Genomic DNA, 21024 nt, shown 5'->3' with positions numbered 1-21024 from the left:
GGCACGACAGCCTGACGCCATCCTGCTCCTGTGCCCATAACTGATTTGATGAAATTGGAGGAAACTGGGCAAAAAGACAGCCTGAGACCTGCAATCAGCCCAAATAGCTACTATTTGGCTAAATTTGAAATACCTGGAAACAAGCCCTTCTGAGAAATCGCCACCAACTCACAGACTGTTCTCATGATGTGCTGCCTACTTTCATTTGGGCAACTTGTTCCTGTTCCCTCCTGCCATCATTTCCCAGCAAACCAGTGTGTAGGTGGGTCCTGCCCCCACATTTTGAATGTCTATAGCCTATAGGAACCTTTCCTCAAATTGCAAAAATCCATCAGAGCCTTGAACCCAGGAGGCCATGGGCAGATGGTAAACATTGCCTTGGCTATATCTGCAGGTCCACGCTGGATCCCTCTGCCAACCCTTGTTTGCTCACTGAATGGAAAGCAAAGATCTCATTTCAGAGCCTGCAGCAGAGTAGACACAGGTCTACAGCAATCCAGCACCTGGAGAAGGAGGCTGTGGCCATCCCCCACGTCCGCTTTCAGCTGGAGACATGAGGTCCCCAGCTGCCCTGCCCGTCCTGCTGCTCCTCATCCTGCACCTCACAGCTGGGGCATCCGCAGCACTGTAAGCCCTCTCTTTGTCTGTCTGTCTGTGCCTGGTCAGAGGGAATTTAGTCTTGGCTCCTTGGCAGTACGTAGTAGGAGCTAATCCTTCCCGTGCATGTGATTGTTGGCCAGGGTGGAAATGCTCGGGCTGGTGGGTTGTCCCTGCCCATGAGCACTGAGGACTTGGCACCCAGGGACTGCTGGGGCTGGTGGCTCTGGGATGGTTTATTGTAGGTGCTGCCTCACTTGCAGCCAATGTGTGAGCAGAGCTTTTGCTTTGCTGAGCTGAGAAGTCAACAGGAGCCCAGAAGCAGAGTGGGGGGGCTGGGGGAGGTGGCCCTGCACTCCAGCACACGTTTCTGTGGGCCCAGGAGCTCTTCAAGACCTCTGTGGGGTCTGTACCGGGACGTGTGTCATCCCCACGCCTCTCATGTCAGCACTTCTCCTCGCCAGGATTTATGTGGTCACGTCCCCAGCTGTGACCTACCACCCCCACACGGCGATGCTGTGGGTTCATCTCAGTGGCCTACACAAGCCCGTCCAGGTGACCATCCAGCTGCAGAGAGCAGACAGAACCCATAACATCACCCTACTGGAGAGGAAGGTCCAGGAGCCTCATCTGTACATGAACATCACCTTCCCCGTGAGTGTCACCCCATGCACAGCCATAAGCGTGGAGGGGGATGCCCTGGACAACCCACTCTCTCCAGGCAGAGCAGTTTCCACCAGCTCCCCTGAGCATGGGGCTGTGGTCCCACATGGGGCTGGGAGCAGGCATGACTTCCCCATCTTTTGGTAGGGTCTCATCCCCCACGCAGGCAAAACAACTCTAGGTTCAGCCCAGTTATTCGGTGGCTGAAATAATCCCCCGGTAGCAGACCCTGCAGCCTAGGGCAGGGTGTTGGGGGGACATTTCTTCCCAGCCCCTGGCTTGGGAAAGGTGTCCCTGAGGGTTAGGAGTGCTCTGGGCCACTCGGAGTGAGCAGAACATCCTGGCCATGGCATATCCCTTGTCCTCACCTGGTGCCTGGTGTTTCCCCTGGCAGGCTCCAGCCCCTGCCGAAGGGAAGGAGGAAATCGTAGACCTGCACATCTCAATCCAGGGAGATTCCCTGGATGTCTCCAAGAATAAGAAGGTGATGCTGAGAGCCCTGGAGCCTGGGATATTCATACAGACGGACAAGGCTGTCTACAAGCCTGGACAGCAAGGTGAGGGGGGCAGGATGGACCACCTTGCTCTGGGCTGAAGGACCTGGGAGAGGGGTGCAGGAGGCTCAGCCTTGCTCCTACACTGCATGGAAAGAGGAGGGCTCATCCTGAGACGCACTGGGACCCCCAGCACTGGCCCAGGGCAATGCCAGGACACGCTGGCAGCACTGGAGGCTGTGCTGCTTGGGGGGCAGTGCCCCACTGCAGGGTTCAGGGTGGATTTCCATCCACCTTCCCCATGGGGAACCCTCCTCCCTGTGGATGCACCCACCACTCACTCCTGCATCCCTGTTTGCTCTTTCCAGTGAAGTTTCGAATCGTCTCTTTGGATAAAGACTTCACTCCCAGCAATAAGAAGGTGAGAGCAGGGCTGGGGAAGGGGGGAGGTGACAGGCCTCCTCTGCACTGCCCTCTTACAGTCTCTGCAAGCCACGAGAGAGGTGTGGGAGTCAGCCAGCGCCTTTCCCCTTGGGAATCCTGCCCCAGCCAGCTCTGCCTGGGTGGCTGGGCTCCCCAGGCGCAGGGATGCCCTGTGTTGTTCATGCAGGCTTCAGCAGGCTAAGGAAGGAGAAAGCAGAATTGCACGTGTAACATGGGAACGTACCCACTGAAACTTTCAGTTAGGGGTGTAGCGATGGCGAGTGGGAAGCAGGGAAAGTGCTATTGATATCCATCAAGTCATCAGACGCCAGGATTATAGGCAAGTTCAGTCTCTGGCACCCCGGAGCAATTATCTGGGTCTCTGGAAGTGCAGAAGGTTCCCAGATGAAATTGTTGCTGGCTTCTTGTGAAGGCACTAGGAGATGCCACCTCTCCATGCCATGCTGGCAGTGCCCTCGGCTCATCCCAGCTAGAGCTGCCCACAGGCTCAAAATCAATCCCAAAGCAAACTGAAGGGCTGGAAGTTCAGAGCATCCCCCAAATAACCCTCACTCTACTCCATCCACGGCTCCATAGATGTCCCCACCCTGGTGAGACCCCAAGGAAGGCTTTGAATTTCTCCTCTAACCATCTTCTCTTTGCCTTGCAGCTGCCCCTTGTGTTCCTGAAGGTCAGTCTGAGAGATGGAGGGAGGCTCCTGGGTGGTGTGGGCTTGGGAAGGCAGTGGGCTGGGAGAGGAGAAGCATAACGCAGCCATAGGCTGTTTTATCGCAGGGCGCTGGGGTCCCTGGCGTACCGATGCCGCATGTCCCTGTGTGCAGGATCCCAGCGGGAACCGCATCGCGCAGTGGCGGGAGGTGAGCCCGCGGCAGGGCATCGTGGACCTGTCCCTCCCGCTGGCTGCAGAGCCGGCCCTGGGCACGTACACCATCGAGGTGGAGGGGAAGAGACACTCCTTCAGCGTGGAGGAATATGGTATGTGGGGACCGGGAGGTGCACGGGGGGTGGGAGCCCCACCTTGGCGTGTCCCTGTGGGCGGCATGTCTTTACCCCCTGGCCACCCAGGCACCATTGTCCTTGTCCTGGGAGCGACAACCCTCTCGCCTTTTGCTTCTCCATCAGTGCTGCCCAAGTTTGAGATGACCATTGACCTCCCTGCCGTGGTGCTGGAGAAGGACAAGAAGTTCCAGATGGAGATTTGTGGACGGTGAGCCTGAAACAGGCTGCGCTGGGAAGAGAGGGGGATCCGACACGATGTGGCCCATCAGGCGCACCCTTACCACCCTCCACCCAACAGGTACACCTATGGGAAGCCCGTCCAGGGGAAGGTCCAGGCCACCTTGTGCCAGCCCTTCAGGCACATCAGGATCCTGTACGGACTTCACAGTGCCACCCAGAAAGAGATGAACTGCATCAAGGTTGGCGGGCAGGTGAGCACTGCGGGGAGCGTGGGTGCCACTGGGACAGCCGCTTCCTGGGACTGCTGCTCATGGGGTTGGCTCTGTCACTCCAGACCGAGAAGAATGGCTGCTTTTCAACAGAGGTTTTGTTGACGGCCTTCAACCTGACCAGCTCCATGTATCAGAAGCAATTCCAAGTCCAGGCATCGCTGGTGGAGGATGGGACAGGTAGGGACGGTGGTGTTCTCCTGCTTGGGAACGGGCATTGCTGCTGGTGCACGGTTTTGCATTCATCCCTGCGTGCACACAAATGCACGTGGCAGGGCGTACTGGTCTTCTCCGGGGAAGCCCAAAAGCAACGCTGTGATTTAGAGGTGCACGTGTGCAGGGACCGGGTCCAGGCAGGGATGTGAGCCAGGACAGCCAGGCAATACTTCTAATTCTGAGCAGAGAAATGGTCGGGAGGCAAAAACGCCTTTCCAAGATCAAACAACTCTCCCGATGCTATAGCTAGCAGCAAATCGAGTCCTTGCGACACAAAGCAGTGGTTTCACCCAGTCCGGTGGTGTGGCTTCGTTCTTCGAGATAATCCACCTCGCCCACCACCTTGGTCCCACCAGAAATGACTGCCAGTGGCTTGGCTTCAGAAAAAAAGAAGACCAGGGGTTGTCCCAGGCCCACCAGCACCGAGGTGGCCCTGCATCATGGTGGTTTGCTGAAGCACCTTTTGTGAAGTCTCTGCAGCCAGCTGCGCCTTGGCTTTAGGTCTAAAACATGCTGTAGAGGTTTTGCTCCTCTTGCAGGAGGTGTGAACTGCGCTCGAAGCTGCTGGCTGCAGAGGGAAAGCCTAAAATGTCCAGGGACCTTTTCTGCACTGTGATGGGGGAGCTGGCAGCAGCTAACCTGTGCCCTGTGTCCCTGCAACACCCTCAGCTCCCCACTCCCTCTCCACAGGGCTGGAGCTGAAAAACACCAAGAGCTGCAAGATTTTACCGGAAATCCTCACCGTCACCTTCGAAAACACTGATGATTTCTACAAGCCCGGCATCCCCTACACTGGGACGGTAATGGGGGGTCCCTGCACCCTGCAGGCTCTCCTGCACCCTGCTGTGCCCAATCCGGGTCCCACTGACCCCAACCCCGCTCTCCCACCCCTGCCCTCTGCCCCGTGCCTGCAGCCCAGCCTGGGGCATCTCCCCTTCCCTCCCGGTGCAGATGCTGCTGAAGGGAGCCGACGGTGCTGTGCTGCCGCAGAAGCAGCTCTTGCTCGTTGTTAGCCAGCAAGGAAAAGACACAAGACAGACCTTCCTGACAGACAGACTGGGGAGAGCCTCCTTCGAGCTGGAGACCTCTGGTTGGAGTGGCAGGGTCTCCCTGCGTGTAAGTGACCTGTCTCCCACCCTGCAGGGGTCCCTGTGCTGCTTTCTCCAGTAGTACAACGCTGGGCACCTCTCCAAGCCAAGAACCTGCATCAATGGTGCCCAGTGATGGGACCAGCACCTCGTGGATTCTGGATGGCTTCACCACCTTGATTTCTACCTCCATTGCTCAGGGTCAAGTCAATGAGGCAGCTGACACCCAGAACGATGGCTCGACACTCATCTACCAAAATGCCTATGTGAACCTCAGACCCTTCTTTTCAACAAGCAGGAGCTTCCTGCAGATCCGCCGGCTGGAGAGCGAGCTGCCCTGTGGCCAGCCCCAGAAATTCTGGGTGGATTACATCTTCAGCAAGGAGGCCTTGGGGACTCAGCTGGAGAGCCTGGATGTGGTCTTCCTGGTGAGCCCTGGCCTGGGGAGGGAGGGCAGCAAGCATTAGGGCAGTTGTGTGCAAAGGTCCACATCTACACACACGTTCATGGTTGCGTCCCTGAGGACAAGACAATGAGCAATCTCTCCTGGCTAGTCCGAGGGACCTACGCCTGTCTGCTGGCACTGTTGGACCTGCATGCCAACGGGAGATGTGACATTCTTGCCCTTGGGTCCATCCTCCATCAGGGCATTTCGGTTCCCCACTCAGCATCAGTTTCGTTGTTCCCATCTCCTCCTCTGTAGGTCCTGGCCAAGGGGACCATTGCCTCCGTCCTCAGGAAAGAGCTGCCTGCAGAGGCTGGTAGGTCCTGAGGCAGGGACGGGCTGTGCAGGGCTCTGCTTTCCATGCCTGGTCCTCATCTCCCCTCCTTTCCCACGGCCCAGGGCTGAGAGGCTCCTTCTCCCTGGAGCTGCCCATCGGCCCTGAGCTGGCACCCACGGCCAAGGTGCTGGGCTATGCGGTGCTGCCCAATGGCGAGATGGTGGCTGACAGCACCGAGCTCAAGGTGGCCAAGTGCTTCCCCAACAAGGTGAGCGGAGGCTGCTGGAGATGGGGGAATCGCTCCATGGCTTGTCCATAGCTGCATGCCCTGAGGTCCATCCTGCTCCAGATGTATTGCAGCATTACAGTCTCTTTAACCCATGCCCCGATCCCCAAACCCTGGAGCCTGATTTTCTCCTTGTCTAGAAGAGACCTCCATGTCCGTGGCCTGGTCCTGCTCCTCCATGGGAGGTGGGTTCCCCTCCTGCCCTTGCCCCCTGATGTCCCTGTCCCTCCCCAGGTGAAGATGGCTTTTTCGGAGGACAGGGCTCTGCCTGGTTCGGCGCTGCGGCTGGAGCTGGAGGCTGCCCCAGGGTCCCTGTGCGCCATCCGTGCCGTGGACCGCAGCGTGCTGCTCTTGAAGCCCGAGGCTGAGCTCAACACAGAGGCGGTGAGTGGTGGCACTGCCCAGGGCCCCTTCTGCAGCCCCAGGGACCAGCCGGGGATGGGGGTGGGAAAGAGATGGCTCTGGCTGGGACCTCCCCTACAGGGACTCGGTGCCATGGTGGCTCCTGGGCAGTCCTGCTCCTGGGCGGGGGGTAGGTGCCTGGCTGGTTTTGTACGTAGCACGTGTTTATTCCCAGGTCTACAAAGTACTCCCTGAATTTGACTACCCTGGAAGCATTCAGGACCCACCACCCTGTTCAGCATTCTCCTGGGACTATCCCCCCGACTTTGACATTCCCATCATCCCATTTGCACTAAGACAGCGAGACTTCTTTCCTTCTCCAAGGAGGCATCGCTTACCCTTCCCTCTTTGGAGTAATTCCCAGATGGACACCTACCAGTTATTTCAGGTAAAGGCCCTGCCCACCTGTGCCTCCTGGTTCCTCTTCATCCAGGAGCCGGCTGTGGTTTGCTCAGGGTGCCGAGAAACCACAGCAGCGTCCGTTGAAAGCCACACTCGTGGTAAAGGTCTTTCCCTTTCCCGCGGATGCCAGGCTCCAGTCCTCCACTTTTCTTCTGCAGCCCTGTGACTATTTACTGCTGGGATGGGGATATTCCTCCTGCTGGGTTTCAGAGATGGACAACCTCTTTTCTTTTTCACAGAACGCAGCACTGAAACTTTTCACCAATGCCAAGACCAGTGATGTTTGCAAAGAGAGGTTCAGCTTACCTGCGGTGGCGGGTTCCTCAGGTCCCAGAGGTCAGCACAGCCCTCTGCTTGCTCACTTTGCTGAACCCTCTCGGGAGAAAAGAGCAAAGAGCTGGTGCCCAGTCCTGGCTCCTGTGTCCTCAGGGGGACTCAGAGCCATCCTGAAAATACACTCGGCATCAAAGGGATTGAAGAGGATTGAAAAGGATTTTGGCCACCTTTGGGCTGCCTGCAGGCGAGGTCCAGCTGAGATGCAGAGACCTGTGGACCCTAATTTCTGCTCTGCCTTTTTCAGGTGGCTTTGATTCCTTTGTCACCTATTTGCGGAAAGAAACTGATGTCCCAGAAGTAATGAACCCTGGTGTCCCAGAAGTAATGAGCCGTCATATCCCAGTCGTTGATGTCCAGGAAGAGCCACCGGCACCCCGGACGTATTTCCCAGAGACGTGGCTGTGGGACCTGGTCCCCGTGGGGTGAGTGAGGATGGTCCCCATGTGTCTGGTCCTCTCCCCAACTCCCCTGCTGCACGGAGGGGGGTTGGGGACCTCAGAACCCTTCTCCCATAGGGAGAGAGCCAGCCCAGCTGGGGATGACACCAGCTGTGGGTGAACGTGGTGGGATGGCCTCATGATGTTCTCCATCCCGCAGAGAGGGGGGCTCTGCAGAGGTGACGGTGACGGTGCCTGATGCCATCACCGAGTGGGAAGCCGGGATGTTCTGCACGGCCCCGCAGGGCTTGGGGCTGGCCCCTGCCACCACCCTCACAGCCTTCAAGCCCTTCTTCGTGGAGCTGGCGCTGCCCTACGCTGTGGTCCGCCATGAAGCCTTCACCCTCGTGGCCACCGTCTTCAACTACCTGCGGCAGTGCCTGCGGGTGAGCGGGGCTGGGGAGGGGGCCCTGGGTCTGGGGTCTGGCGGGGGCTGATGGAGCCGTGGCCGTGGTCCGGCAGGTTCAGGTGACGCTGGCGGAGTCGGCGGAGCTGGAGGTGTCAGCAAGCACAGACGAGGTGTACGGTGGTTGCATCTGTGCAGACGAAGCGAGGACCTTCCGATGGGGCGTGCGAGCCACCGGCCTGGGTACGGGGCACCAGGGCCATGGCAGGACGCCCCTGCCCTGCTGCTTGGGGACCCCCTCAGAGGATGGTCGGGCAGGGAGGATGGGAGCAAATGCAATGCCACCTGGGAAGCTCTCCTCCACTCAACTCACCCTCCCCGTTGCCTCCCAGCACTGCTCCTCAACCTGGTGACCCCCATCCCAATCCAGCCAGCCCCACACATAGCCCCGGGGCTGATGCAAGCCCATGGGGCTGCAGTGCGGGCTGGGGGGCTCCGTGGGGACTGAGTGCCCCACTTACATCTGCAGGGGAGGTGAACATCACCATCAGCACTGAGGCCCTCAGCTCCAAGGAGCTCTGCGGCAACGAGATGCCCGTGGTGCCAGCCCAGGGGCGCGTGGACACTGTGATAAAGCCCTTGCTGGTGCAGGTCAGACGGGTTATGGAGGAGGAAAGTGGGCTGGGTTTGGGGACAGGGTCCGAGCAGCCCGCGGGGTGCAGCGGGAGGACCAGGAGCAGGACAGCACCTGGCCCCGAGCCCAGGCTGCAAGCGTGACCCTGTGGGACATGGCTGGTCCCTTCTCCTGACCGACTCTGATGCTGCTTCCCCACAGCCCGGGGGGATCCTGGTGGAGAAGGCGCACAACTCCCTGCTCTGCCAGGAAGGTAGGACTGGCTGGGGGTGTCCAGCAGTGCCATGGGGACGTGGGGCAGGGATGCTTGGCCACTGGTAGCAAGGGCCACCAGGCCAGAGGAACCGAGGGCCAGGGTCCATAGACGCTTTCGTCTGAGATGCCCCAACCCAGCCTTGAGCCCACGGAGGGTCAGAGCAGGAAGGGGTTGGGCGAGGGTGCCATGGGCTGGGCCGGGACGAGCTGGGCATCCTGACTGTCGTTGCCCTCCATCCCCACAGTCGCTGAAGAAATCTCCCTGGAGGTTCCTGCAAATGTCTTGGAGGGCTCCCAGCGAGCCCATGTCACAGTGATGGGTAAGGGACAGGCAGGGGATGGGGGACCACCTGGGGCAGGGAGGGTGCAGAGCTCCGTGGCCCAAGCTCAGCAGGAGGTGGGCTGCTGAGATGGGAGGGGACACAGGGTGCTGGTGGCAGGTGGCCACAGCCAGTGACGGTGCTCCCCATGTCCCCCTGGGACAGGTGACATCATGGGCAACGCTCTGCAGAACCTGGACCGCCTCCTGGCCATGCCCTACGGCTGCGGGGAGCAGAACATGGTCCGCTTCGCCCCCAACATCTACATCCAGCAGTACCTGGAGAAGAGCGGGCAGCTGCACCCCGACATCCGTGCCAAGGCGCAGGGCTTCCTGCAGAGCGGCGAGTATCCTCGGTCCCCTCCTCTCCCTGTCCCACCCTGCCTTGCTGCAGGGGGACACCACTCGCCCCATATCCCCCCTCCCCATTTTCTACCTGTGCCTCGGGGAGGATCTGCTCTCCAGGCTGCCTCTGGGGTCCCCCAGGGCTGTAAAGACTCGTCCCCATCTCCTCTCTGCAGGGTACCAGCGAGAGCTGCTCTACAAACACGACGATGGCTCTTACAGCGCCTTCGGGAAGAGTGATCCCACAGGCAATACCTGGTGAGGCACTGCACGGGGCTCAGGCAGGCTGGGCAGCGGCATCCCTCCGGGGACCGGCCGTCCTGGGGCTCCTCCTGCCACCAAGCGTACCCCAGCCCCAGTCTCCCATCCCGCCGACACCTCTCTGGCTCGCAGGCTGACAGCGTTTGTCCTCAAGTCCTTCGGGCAAGCCAGAGCCTATGTGGCCATCGAGGAGCGGCACATCACGGACGCACTGAGCTGGCTGCAGGAGAAACAGCGGAAGACGGGCTGCTTCCGCAGCGTGGGGAAGCTCTTCAACAACGCCCTGCAGGTGGGTTGGTGGGGTAGAGTGGGACATGGGGACGTGCGGCCAGGGCCGGGTTGGCCCCAGCACGTCCCTGGTGTGTGGTCTAGGCAGTGGGGGAGTCCCTGTGCCGGTGGCACGGCATGGCTGGACCCATCTCCCGCTGTCCCCTTTGCAGGGTGGTGTCTCGGATGAGCTCTCGCTGTCAGCTTATGTCACGGCTGCAATGCTGGAGCTGGGGCTGTCCCCAACAGTGAGGATGACTCCATCTTCCCCGGAGGGGCTGGTGGGGTGGGGACGGGTGCTGGGGCAGGGAGTCCGGCTGTTCCAGGCCACCTCCTAGCCTGACGCGGGCGCAACTGGTCTCACTGGGCAGAACTGGGGTCTCAGCGATGCCCACGCCTGCGGGCTGGCTCCTGACTCCGCTCCCGTGCCAGGACCCGAAGGTGAGCTCAGCCCTGCAGTGCCTGGAGGCTTCGGCCACGGACGACCCCTACACGCAGGCACTGCTCGCCTATGTCTTCGGGCTGGCGGGGCGTGCGGAGCAGCAGCAAACCCAGCTGCAGAGCCTGGCCCAGCACAGCGTCAGCGCAGGTACCCCTCGGCACAGGCAGTGGCACCTCCGGGCAGTGCCACCCTCTGCCTGGGTCACCCCATCCCACCTCCAGTTCCCCGGGACCCCCGGAGCAGGGGGCTGAGCTCCCACCCCCTTCTCTCCCAGAGGGGCAGCTCCACTGGCAGAGGAAGGGGAAGACTCCGTCCCCCTCGCAGCCCTCCTGGGCCGCCGCCGCGCCGGCGGAGGTGGAGATGACTGCCTACGTCCTCCTGGCCTACCTCTCCCAGCCCCAAGTGTCCTCTGCCGACCTGTGGACTGCTTCCCAAATCGTCCGCTGGCTCAGCAAGCAGCAAAACCCCTATGGGGGCTTCGCCTCCACACAGGTACTGGCACCGGGGTGCGTGGGGCTGCTCCAAAGCGTCCCCTCCCTGTATCTGCAGTTAGGGGTGATCCTGGCTCAGTGCTTTCTCCATGCCCAGGACACCGTGGTGGCCCTGCAAGCCCTGGCCAAGTACGCCGCCCTGACGTACGGCAGCAATGGGGACTTCACGGTGACGGTGACGTCCCCAACGGGCGCTGCGCAGGACTTTGTGCTGCACAACAGCAACCGGCTGGTGCTGCAGTGGGCGGCTCTGCACGAGCTGCCGGGCACGTACGGGGTGCGAGCCCGCGGGCAGGGCTGCGTCCTGGTGCAGGTGGGTACGGCCCGGGGTCCCCGTCCCCATGCGGTGCCCGCTCAGTGGCTCTAACCCTCCTGCGTCACCCCAGGTGACCCTGCGCTACAACGTGCCACCGCCTCCGAGCACGGGGATGTTCAACCTCCGCGTGGAGACGGAGCCCAGGGAGTGTACAGGGGCCGCCAGCACCCGCTTCCGCCTCCTCCTCCGGGCACGGTAGGGGCGGGGGCTGCCCCCCGGGTTTGGGGGGGCCAGGAGAAGCCAAGGAGGGAGGGCAGACCCCCAACCCCTCCCCGGGGGCTCTGCCCTTGCAGGTACAGCGGGGAGCGTCCCGCCACCAACATGGTTGTCATCGAGGCCAAGCTGCCGTCTGGCTACATCCCGGACAAGAGCTCCATGGTGGAGGTGAGAAGCCCCCGCTGCCCCTGGGACCCCCTCTGCCCCACTGGGGCACCCACCCTGCCACTGAGTCCCTGCCCCTCGGGGGCAGTGGGACATGGAGGGGCACCCACCCGGGGTGCTGGCCCTGGCTGGGGCACCCGCCAAGCAGCTGTTGCCCATCCTGAGCTGTGTCCCTCCAGCTGAAGAGGCAGAAGCTGGTGAAGAAGGTGGAGGTGCAGCCTGACCAGGTGACGATTTACCTGGACCAGGTGAGATGGGGCATGGGGACAGGAGCAGGACCCCGCATGCCGGGGCGTGGGGATGCTTCCCCATCGTGGACAGTTGCACCTCACCCTTGGGCCGTCTCCGCAGCTGACGACAGAGGAGGAGACCTTCGCCTTCGCTGCCACACAGGACTTCCCGGTGAGGAACCTCCAGCCAGCCACCGTGACGCTGTACGACTACTACGAGACGGGTGAGCCCCACGGGGGAACATGGCCCCGGGGTGCCTGGCCCCACTGCCACCCCTTGCAACCCCAATGGCTCAGAGGGGGTCTGGCTGAGTTTTCAGTTCCCATCGATGAGCTTTGGCTCGTTAACGGGAGCAGCTCACCCTGAGCCCATTGGTCACGATCCTTCCCGTTGCAGATGACCGCACGGACGCCGCCTACAGCGCACCTTGCAGCTCAGGTAGGGGCCGAGCCTGACAAGGCAGAGGGGTCACCCCACCCTCGGGACCCTGACGGGGACCTGCCGACCCTGAAGGGCCAACCTGGGCTGTGAAGGAGAGCAGTGAGTGGGGATGGAGGAGCCCAGCCAGGAGCCCCAGACCCATCAGTGAGGACTTGCTAGCCAGAGTGTGGGGGGCTAGCGGTCAGGAAGGACCCAGGCATCCAGGTTGTGGGGTGCAGAGAGGAGCTGTGCCTCTTTGAAGGGGCTCAGATCCCCATCAGCCCTGGCCTTCCTCCTGTGCCCCCTGTGGAGCTCCCATCCACGGGTTTGGGGTCACACAGCAGATGAGACACTGAGCTCCAGGGATGGAGCTCAGCTGGAGGGACAGGGGCAGCCAAGGGTGGCTGGGGGCAGAGGGGCTCTCCTCTCACAGCACACCCGTATTTGATTTTGAAGAGGCTGATGGTCAGGACCAGGAAAACTTCTAGCACAGCCTGAAGCCCGGCAGCTGGTCCCCTCCGCTCGCCCCAACTCAGCCACCGAGGACCAGGACAGCCGACGGTCTCTCCTCCCACCCTGGCCACCACCCCAACCCTCCACAGGGGCAGAACATGGCCCAGAGACACTCGCAGCACCGGCAGCACCCAGCGCAGCACAGCTTGCTCTGGCCTCAGCCACTTCTCCCTGCAGCAGAGCTCCCACCCCACCAGGACCCAACAGAGCCAGGGCCGAGGGGCTGACGCAGACCCACGGGCAGAGACCTCTTGCTGCTCTGCAAGCTCCCGCCAGAAATGTTTGACTTTAGTTGAGCGGCCAAGTGGTGGCTTTACAGGGACACCCCAGTGCATCTCCCCCCTACCACCCCGAGGGAGCTCTGGCCTCTCCACTCCCCACAGCACTTGAACGGGACCAAGACCTCCTCCCTCCTGTCAGAGCACCTGTCCTTTCCCCAGCAGGTCCCCACCACCACTCACCCCGTCTTGCTCTCCCTGGGAGCCATGGTGCTACCCCAGCCCCCTCCCTGGCACTAACACGGTGCCACTGGCACCAAGAGGGACCTGGAGACCCCTCCACAATCCCATCAAAGCAGATTCAGGCACGCATTGACAGAGAGAAGTCACAGTCCCCCCAGCCCCTGCCCTGGGTCTAAATAAAGACGTTTGCTCAAGCGCATATTTTCTCTTGGTCTTTCTTTTCTTAAACTTGCAGGGTCCCACCCCTGGAGGGGGTGCGGATGGAGGGGCGGAGGGGAGCGGGTGGCTGCTGCGGTTGGGGCGGGGAGGGTGGATGTCAGGCAAGTCAGCTGCAGTTCAGCTGCTTTGCCAGAGATAAAGCAAGGCAGGCCGAGGCAGGTGGGCTCCCCAAGGCGTTAGCAGAGGTGCACGGACCCCATCCGCCCTCCGCTCCTCTCCCTACCAAACAGCGCACAAAGGGACATGGCGGCTCGCAGCACAGGCCCCTCACCTCGCCAAGATGCAGGACACATCCTGGTGCAGCCTCAGACCGGGATTTAATTCTGCTGTAACCAAGGAGCTGCTCTGTGCAGACCCCCAACACCCGCCTGCTTCAGGGCTCAGCAGCCACCGTCCTGCGACCTCAGTGACAAATATGGCCCAGGGAGCTGCCCCCCTGACCCACAACCTCTCTGGGGACAGCTGGTGTCACCGATTGCCATCCCAGCAGGGCAAGAGTCTCGCAGCAGAGCCAGCAACGGTGAGAAACCTGGCTACGTGGCCACACAGTGAGCATGGGAAGGGGGTCAATGCTACAGCGCTGAGGCCAAATAAACCCTCCCTACCCCGCTGGAGGGCAGGAGGCAATGTCACATCAAGGCACGGACTAACAGCAACGTGTGGCTAAGTCACAGCCCCGTCCCCTCAATGGGGGAGAGCGGCAGGGTGCACCTGAGGCCGCGGTGGGAGGACAGGAGCCAGCCCTGCCCCGTGCCCCAAGCCGAGTCCCTCGCCAAGGACGGAGCCGGTCCCACATCACTTATGGCGTTTTTTCTTCTGTTCTTTGCGCTTCTGAGCTCTCACGTCCTTCTTCAGGCGGCTGTCGACGACCTTGAACTGGCCCTTGACGCCAGGAGGACGGCGCACCCGGGGTCCTACACCTTTCTTAGCCACCAAGTAGGTGACCTGCCGCTTCTCCTTGGCCAGCCCAGCCTTCTTGTAGATGCTGTGGGAGAATGGCAAACGATGAGACTGGGACCCCAGCACCCCGGCCAAGCTCCAGCAGTTTGGCTTTGGGATGTATCTGAAGACCAATATTGGGTCCCACCACTCTGCTGGGCCTTTGTGCCCCAAGATGGGGCTCCCTTGATCGCTCTCCCACCCCTCAGCCTACACCCGGACCCAGCCCAGCCCTTTCCAGCCCTGCTGGGTTACGTGCGGGAGCTGTCCCTGCAATTGAGCCCAGCACGACACGAAGGATCTGGATTCCAGCTTCACCACTCACCGCCGCAGCTGGGCCACCTTCTCCCTCTCTGAGATATCCACCGTGCTCACCACAGCCTCTGCTTTCTTCTTCATCTGCTCCATCTTCTTCAGCATCTGCGGGGACAGCGAGGGTGAGGGACAAGGGGCATCGGAGGAGAGACGGAGCACCTGGGAGGGGGAACAGAGCACCCGTCCAGGACCACAGCCCCACTCACCCGCCGCTTCTTGCGGGCCTTGGCCTCTGCCACCTTCTTGATGGGGCGGGCATTGATTTCACGCCAGCGCTGCCGATACGCCTCAACCGTCTGCCGGTCCACGGGTATCTGCTTACGCCGGTGCTGCTTTTCCTCCTCTGTGAACCACTCTGGCAGCTCTCCCTCATCCTCATTGAAGGAATACCTGGAGCGGGGGGACCTTGGGTGAGTTGTGAGCGGGACACGGGGTCCCCAAACCAATACATCTGCCACCCCCATGGCCTGTCTCCTGTTGGGAGACCAAATGCCGCTCCCCCTCCAGCACCCACAGCTGCAAGTACCTGTTGAAGGAGTCATCAATCAGGTCCCGCCTGGCCTTTTTGGAGGTGGCAATGACAGAGCCGAGCGCCAGGCCCTCTGCGTCCAGGACACGGGCTCTTTTCACTGCAGCATATGAACAGATTAAAGCTTGGCCTATCTGCAAGCAGCCCTGCTAGCCCAGATAAGCACGGTCTGACCCTGCCTCCTGTCCCTAAAGAGGGACTCACATGGTATCACCAGTGCACACAGGTCCAGACAGCACCGCCCACTCACCTGGGTTCTCAATGGGCACCACCTCGAAGCCACACGGCTCGACACGGCCCCGCTTACTCCCCACCGGTGCCGGTGGCCTGCGGAGAGGAGAGTGGTCAGGGCTGGGGTCACCTCGCTGCTCTCCAGGACTGTGGAGCTGGGGGAGAACATCCAGACCATCCCCCTCTCAGCCCTCACCTCTCCTCATCACTGCTGCTGTCATCATCACTGCTCTGCTCATCCTGCACTTTACCAGCATCGGGCCCCGCGTCGGCGGCAGGTGGGGGCTCAGCTGGAGCTTCTTCCTGGGGTACCTCCTTCTTCTGCCCCTTCCTTGTTGCTTTGTCTGGGGAACAGGAACCACTGGGTGAGAAAGGGATGGGGCAGACCCCACTGCGGATCGTTCCTCTAAAGACCCAGCTCGTTAGCGCTACACTAATGCCAGCTCATTAACTGTGTAATGATACAGGCTGGAAGCAACCTCTGGAGATCTCCGGTCCTGCTCAGAGCAGCATCCACACCATGGTTTGATCCAGCGCCCCAGACCGGGCTGTGGGGCTGTCCCTCTGTGCCCCCCACCAGTGACGCAGCCCCCCTCTAACCTCTCTGAGACTCGCGCTGTCTCTCAGCCAACATCTGCGACTGCCCCAGCTCCAGGTCCTCGTCCGCATCGTCCTCAATGCCGGCAAAGGCATCCTGGGGATGGGGAGCAGCGGGTCAGGGGACACAGGGCAGACCTGGGGAGCTGCTGGGCCCGAGGCTGCCCTGTCACTTCTGGCCCAGTAGGACTCACCTTCCCGAACCACATGCTGGTCTGCCGTTCCTCCAGCACCGACTTCTCCTCCAGGGGCACCAGCAGGGGATTCTCCTCTTCCTCCCCTTCCTCCTCCTCCTCCTTCTGCTTAAACTTCACCCTGTCATGGACAGCAGCAGAATCAGTGCTCCCCAGCCAGGACGGGGTGTGCCCACTGACAGACTCCGGAGCTGCTCCAAAGGAAGCCCCTACCCCAGGGAGGCCCCTCGTGGCTCTCACCTCTTTGCACCCTGCTCTCGCCTTTCCCGCTCCAGCCGGCGCTGACGGGCCTCTATCTCAACCAGCTCCTCTGGGTCTAGATCGCTGGCCAGGGACACATCATCCTCTTCCTCATTATCTGAGACATAAACGTCATCGTCCCCCGGTCCTATCTCCAGGAGGGCATCTGCCGATGCCATGTCCCCCCGGGTCATCTCATTCAGCAGCTGCAACGCAAGTGAGACTGGAGTCACAAGCTACAGTCTGTCAGCCATGTGCCTGCCACTGTCCCGGCCCCGATGGCTCTGGGAGCCTGGCCTCCCCCTGCCCCACACACCGGGGTCCTGTGGATAGTCCGGAGGGAGAACATGCTGGTGTCACCATCATCGGCGATGGAGACACCAGGGAGGTCCATCTTCAGCTCCACACGCTCACGCTGCTTCCGCTGTTCCTTCAGGATTTTCTTCTTCTTTCTAGAGAAGGAGGCAAAGGAATGAGACCAGACTGCCTCCCTCCCCACACACACACATCCCAGTGGTCGGTGCCAGATCTCCCCCAGCACTGGGGACCCAGCAGCACCATCATCCCCCGTGAGGGGTTCCTAACCCTGAGGCAAAGGGGACCCACGCCAGCTTGGGTGGGTCCTTTGCTGCTTCACCTGCTTGGTGGTCCCCTTTGCTGCTTCACCTGCTTGGAGGAGCAGATGACCCTGGGGACCCCAGACCCACAAACCCCATCCGCTGTCCACAGAGGGACAGGCTCTGACACAACCACTCTCTGTTCCTATGGCTGGAGCCCCCCTGTGCTCTGCTGGCCCGGTGCTCCCCCATCTCTGAGAAGAGACGCTTTTACCTCTTTAACTCCGCTAGCTCCTTGGCCTTCATCTCCGCCAACGCCAGCTCTACCTCCTCTTCTTCCTCTTTCACCCCCTCGTCAGCTGTGGCTCTTGGTGACGTCTTGTTCTCCTTCTTCTCCTCCTCTTTACCTTCCTCTTCTTCACCAGAGCTCAGGCTGCCAAAAGGAAGGAGCTCAGACTGTCTCTCCTGGTGGCAGGCCCATCCCGCCACGTTGGCGCTCTGGGGCAGCCCTGTTTGTTCCTACTTGATATCCAGCTCCTTTGCCTGCTCTTTCAGCTTTTTGGCCAAAAACCGCCGCAACTTCGTCCTCCAGTTCAGCAGGGCTCTGTGCGGGGAGGCAGACTGTTAGAGACACCCACCGGGCCCAGCATAAAGCCCTGTCCCAGTCCCCCCCAGTACCTGAGCTCTTTGCGTCCCAGCACACGGATGTCCTTGCAGCACTGACGCAGCTCCTCCGTGGTGGAACTGTGATTCTCCAGCTCACTGTCCCCCAGCGTGATCTGGGCAGAGCGGAGGGAAAGGGCTGTTACGCCTGAGCCCCAGCTCCTGCCCTGCCTCCCCTCTGCAAGAACAGGAGTGGGGCCATTGCTGGGGCACCTGGCTCCCTCTTTTCATCGCTCTCCGCTCCTGGGGACGTCTCAGGGGCCACCAAGGTCCCCCTCACTTCAGGCACTCACCTCGTTGGCCTTGGAGAGGAAGTCCACGGGGTTGGGAGCCTTTAGGAAGTCCATCAGGGTGAAGCGGTGGTAGAGGGTCACGTCGCCATCTGCGTAGCCTTCTGCCTATGGGAGGAAGGAGCTGTATGAGCCGTAGCAGGGCACATACAAACAGCTTCAACCACTCCTAAAGGATGAACGATGTCACATAACTCATGTTTTGCTGCAGTGACCACCTAAACATGCCCACACGACTTAGGAATGAGGGCAAGTTACCAGCCCCAACCTGCCGGGTCCATGGTGTCTCCCAGTCCCACCTCAAACTCAGAGAGGACACAGTGACAGACTTGTGTCAGCTCCATGCCCAGCTGAGGCCTCTTGACATGGCCTTTACTGTCCTGTGTCCTAAAAACACCTCACAGAGACACAAACCCAGCTGTCAACCATTGTAGGGAGGATTTTACCGATCCATCCTCAGCCTCACAACTCGTTCACTGCTTCCCCATCGCTACACCGCCTTCTAAGGCTGGAAACCTCCCCAAAACTGGCTCTTCCACCACCTTGCATCCCCAGACCTTTCATCTTCCTGAGCAGCTTTGTGTATTACAATCTCTTTGGCCCCAGTCCTCAGGCCCTTTAGCGTGCGTTTGGCCTTGCTGCCCAGAGAAGCAAGCTCATACCTTTGGCTTCTTTTTGCTGACCAGCTCGCTAACAGACTTAGTCTGAACCTCCACCTCCTTGAAGGCGTATTTTGGGTCAAAGAACTTGCTGTCGATTTTGTCTGGAGCCTGGTAACCTGGGATGAAGAAATCGGCGACATCAGCAGGTTCTTCCCAGCCCCATCCCAGTGGCTGCAGTTCCCCCCGGCCACTCACCCTGGCACACCACAAAGATCTCAGCGGACTCATTGCGGGAGGCTTGGGGCTTGGTGGCCTGGACCTTGTGGAAGAACTGCTGGAAGATCCAGAGAAGCGGCTGGTAGTCCCGGGAACGAAAAACCTTGGTGATGAACCAGCCACCTTTGCAGAGGAATTCGCAGGCCAGTTTCAGGGCCATGAGGGTCAGGTTGGCTGGAGGGGGGAAGAAGAGCAGTCAGCAGTCGTCACCGTCCCCACCGCCCGGCTCCCTGTCCCACAGCGCACACCACTGCCACCCTGCCCTGCTGGGGTGTGAGATGTGCCAGCCCGCACCAGGCCCCACGCCAGCCCCAACGCAGGCCCCACCTTGGGAGTAGGCATCATGCACCCAGCTGGCTCCCACGTTGGGTGCTCCGTCGTTCAGCACCACGTCCACCTTCCACGTCTGCAGCTCCTTGCGCAGGGCCTGAGGGATGGGGACACACGTTTGTCCCACCAACCCCTCTGCAAGAACCAACAGGCAGCATCCCCATCCATATCAGCTCAGCTCAGCTCAGCCCCCTGCTACGGCTCTACCGGCGCGTGATGCCTGGGGCAGGGGAGACGGGTTCTTACCTGGCGGCACTTCTCAGTGGTGATGTCTTCCTGCAGCGTCACTACGTTGGGAATGGGCTTGATGGGGACCAAGTCCACCCCTGGCATAAGGAAGAGATGTGAACACCGCAACCTCTCAAAACCAGGCTCCAGCCCATCCCACATGGCTTCCCCACCTGCCCTCTCCTCCCACCAGGATCCCCAGATCCAGGATTCCCTTCCTTTGGCCTCATCCAGGGACTGCGGTGGAGGTCCCTGCCCCCAGCCCACCCCTCACCTATCACTCACCAACGATCAAGCTGGAAACCGGCATGAATTTGGAAGCCACCTGCAGCCTGGAAACAACAGAAAGGATCAAAGCTACAGCAGGATGCCGGGAGAGCCCTCAGCCTTGAACTGTGCTGCCCGGGCGTTTGGGATCAGCTTTGGCATCGGGGACAGACTGAGATGAGCCACCACAACAGAAAACACAAAAGCCGCTTCACAATGCGGTGCCAGGGCAGCCGGCGGCACCGGGCTGTGACCTGGGGCCCTGACACCACTCACCACCCGCCGGGGGCTGCACACAGGTCCAGCAATGCCCGGGCCTTCTGCAGGAACTGGAACTTCCTATTGAGCTGGAGAAGCTTGAAGGAGGAGCGTGAGCGAAAGCCTGTGGGAGGGAGAGACGTGGGTTACAGATTACCGGTGTTACGGGCAGCCCCCCCCGTCCCGCAGCGAGCGGGCAGGCCCCTCACCCGTCTCCTTGGCCAGGTGGTAAAACTTGTCCCTCCGGCTCTTGCCCAGTTTGCTTTTCTTGCCCATGGTGGCGGCGGGTGGGGCCCTCCGCGGGCTCGGGACCTGCTGTCAGCCGCCGGCACGGACCTGCGGGAAGCGGAGCGGGTGAGCTCGGGGCGAAGGGGAGGGACGGCCCCGTGTCCCCCTGCGACCTCCCCAGGCTCCCCTCAGTGCTCCCCCGCTGCGCCCAGCCTACCCCGGCCCCGCGTCCCCCCGAGGCGCATCCCGGCCCCGCAGCCCGCCGAAGCCTTCCGGCCTACCCCGGCCCGGGGTCCCCGCACCGCCCCGGGATCTCCTCAGCCCTGACACCGCGGTCCTGCCTTGCCCTTGCCCCCGCCCAGGCCGCAGCCGGTACCGCTGCCCAGCACAGACACAGACAGACAGACAGACAGACAGACAGACAGACACACAGAGACACACACACACACACACACACACACACACTCCCGCTCCCGATCCCGATGCCGCCGCGTGCCCGCGCCGTCTTCCCGGCGTGCCTCGCGTGAGCCACTCGACTTCCGCTTTCCGCTCGCCCTCGGCGCCATCTTGGGAGTGGCGCGTCCCTGCCGCCGGGTCGAGGCGGGCTGCCGCGGGCGGAAGAAGGGGGAACGATAACGAGTCCCCTCGGCGGCGCGCCTGCGGCCTGCGCTTGCACCTCTGGTGCTTCGCGATACGGAGAAATCACCTTTGACCGTGCCAACATGGCGGCAAGGCCCCGACCCGAGCGAGCCCCTGCCGCACATGCGCACTTGACCCCCGCCGGCGCCGCATTGCGCATGCGCCCTCCGCGGCTAGGGGCGAGAGCGTGCTCGGCGCCTGTGTC

General features: G+C 61.3%; 2 protein-coding genes across 3 annotated transcripts; one reads left to right on the top strand and one right to left on the bottom strand.

The window, feature by feature from the left end:
• The first annotated feature begins 407 nt into the window (after window positions 1–407).
• On the top strand, window positions 408–12278 carry LOC140662632 (alpha-2-macroglobulin-like protein 1). Its single transcript, XM_072886200.1, has 35 exons — window positions 408–627; window positions 1062–1251; window positions 1655–1817; window positions 2123–2175; window positions 2848–2868; window positions 3020–3173; window positions 3321–3405; window positions 3496–3628; window positions 3712–3826; window positions 4553–4662; window positions 4814–4978; window positions 5151–5378; window positions 5654–5711; window positions 5795–5940; window positions 6193–6342; window positions 6536–6748; window positions 7002–7098; window positions 7343–7520; window positions 7696–7921; window positions 7998–8124; window positions 8411–8532; window positions 8717–8768; window positions 9016–9090; window positions 9256–9432; window positions 9611–9692; window positions 9828–9984; window positions 10136–10210; window positions 10395–10551; window positions 10679–10896; window positions 10993–11208; window positions 11282–11406; window positions 11505–11595; window positions 11772–11840; window positions 11944–12046; window positions 12220–12278. The coding sequence occupies exons 1-35, from the start codon at window positions 554–556 to the stop codon at window positions 12276–12278; spliced, it is 4464 nt and encodes a 1487-aa protein (XP_072742301.1). The 5' UTR covers window positions 408–553.
• A 1144-nt stretch (window positions 12279–13422) lies between these two features.
• On the bottom strand, window positions 13423–20704 carry FTSJ3 (FtsJ RNA 2'-O-methyltransferase 3). Of its 2 annotated transcripts, none has more exons than XM_072885660.1 (22): window positions 20644–20704; window positions 20162–20288; window positions 19971–20076; window positions 19713–19759; window positions 19446–19525; window positions 19197–19296; window positions 18849–19043; window positions 18654–18769; window positions 17995–18099; window positions 17717–17817; window positions 17562–17642; window positions 17313–17471; window positions 16798–16933; window positions 16482–16687; window positions 16242–16362; window positions 16051–16144; window positions 15647–15794; window positions 15470–15546; window positions 15217–15319; window positions 14897–15080; window positions 14701–14795; window positions 13423–14421 (listed from the first exon to the last, which is right to left on the bottom strand). In XM_072885660.1, exons 2-22 carry the CDS (start codon window positions 20226–20228, stop codon window positions 14232–14234), a joined length of 2511 nt encoding a protein of 836 aa, XP_072741761.1. In that variant the 5' UTR covers window positions 20229–20288; window positions 20644–20704; the 3' UTR covers window positions 13423–14231. The 2 variants fall into 2 exon arrangements, with proteins under 2 accessions (XP_072741761.1, XP_072741762.1); XM_072885661.1 differs by lacking the exon at window positions 20644–20704 and adding an exon at window positions 20462–20618.
• Window positions 20705–21024: the final 320 nt, after the last annotated feature.

The sequence above is a fragment of the Ciconia boyciana genome, chromosome 22 (genome assembly GCF_034638445.1).
Source record: "Ciconia boyciana chromosome 22, ASM3463844v1, whole genome shotgun sequence".
Lineage (NCBI taxonomy): Eukaryota > Metazoa > Chordata > Aves > Ciconiiformes > Ciconiidae > Ciconia > Ciconia boyciana.
This window is presented reverse-complemented; position numbering and strand designations above follow the sequence as displayed.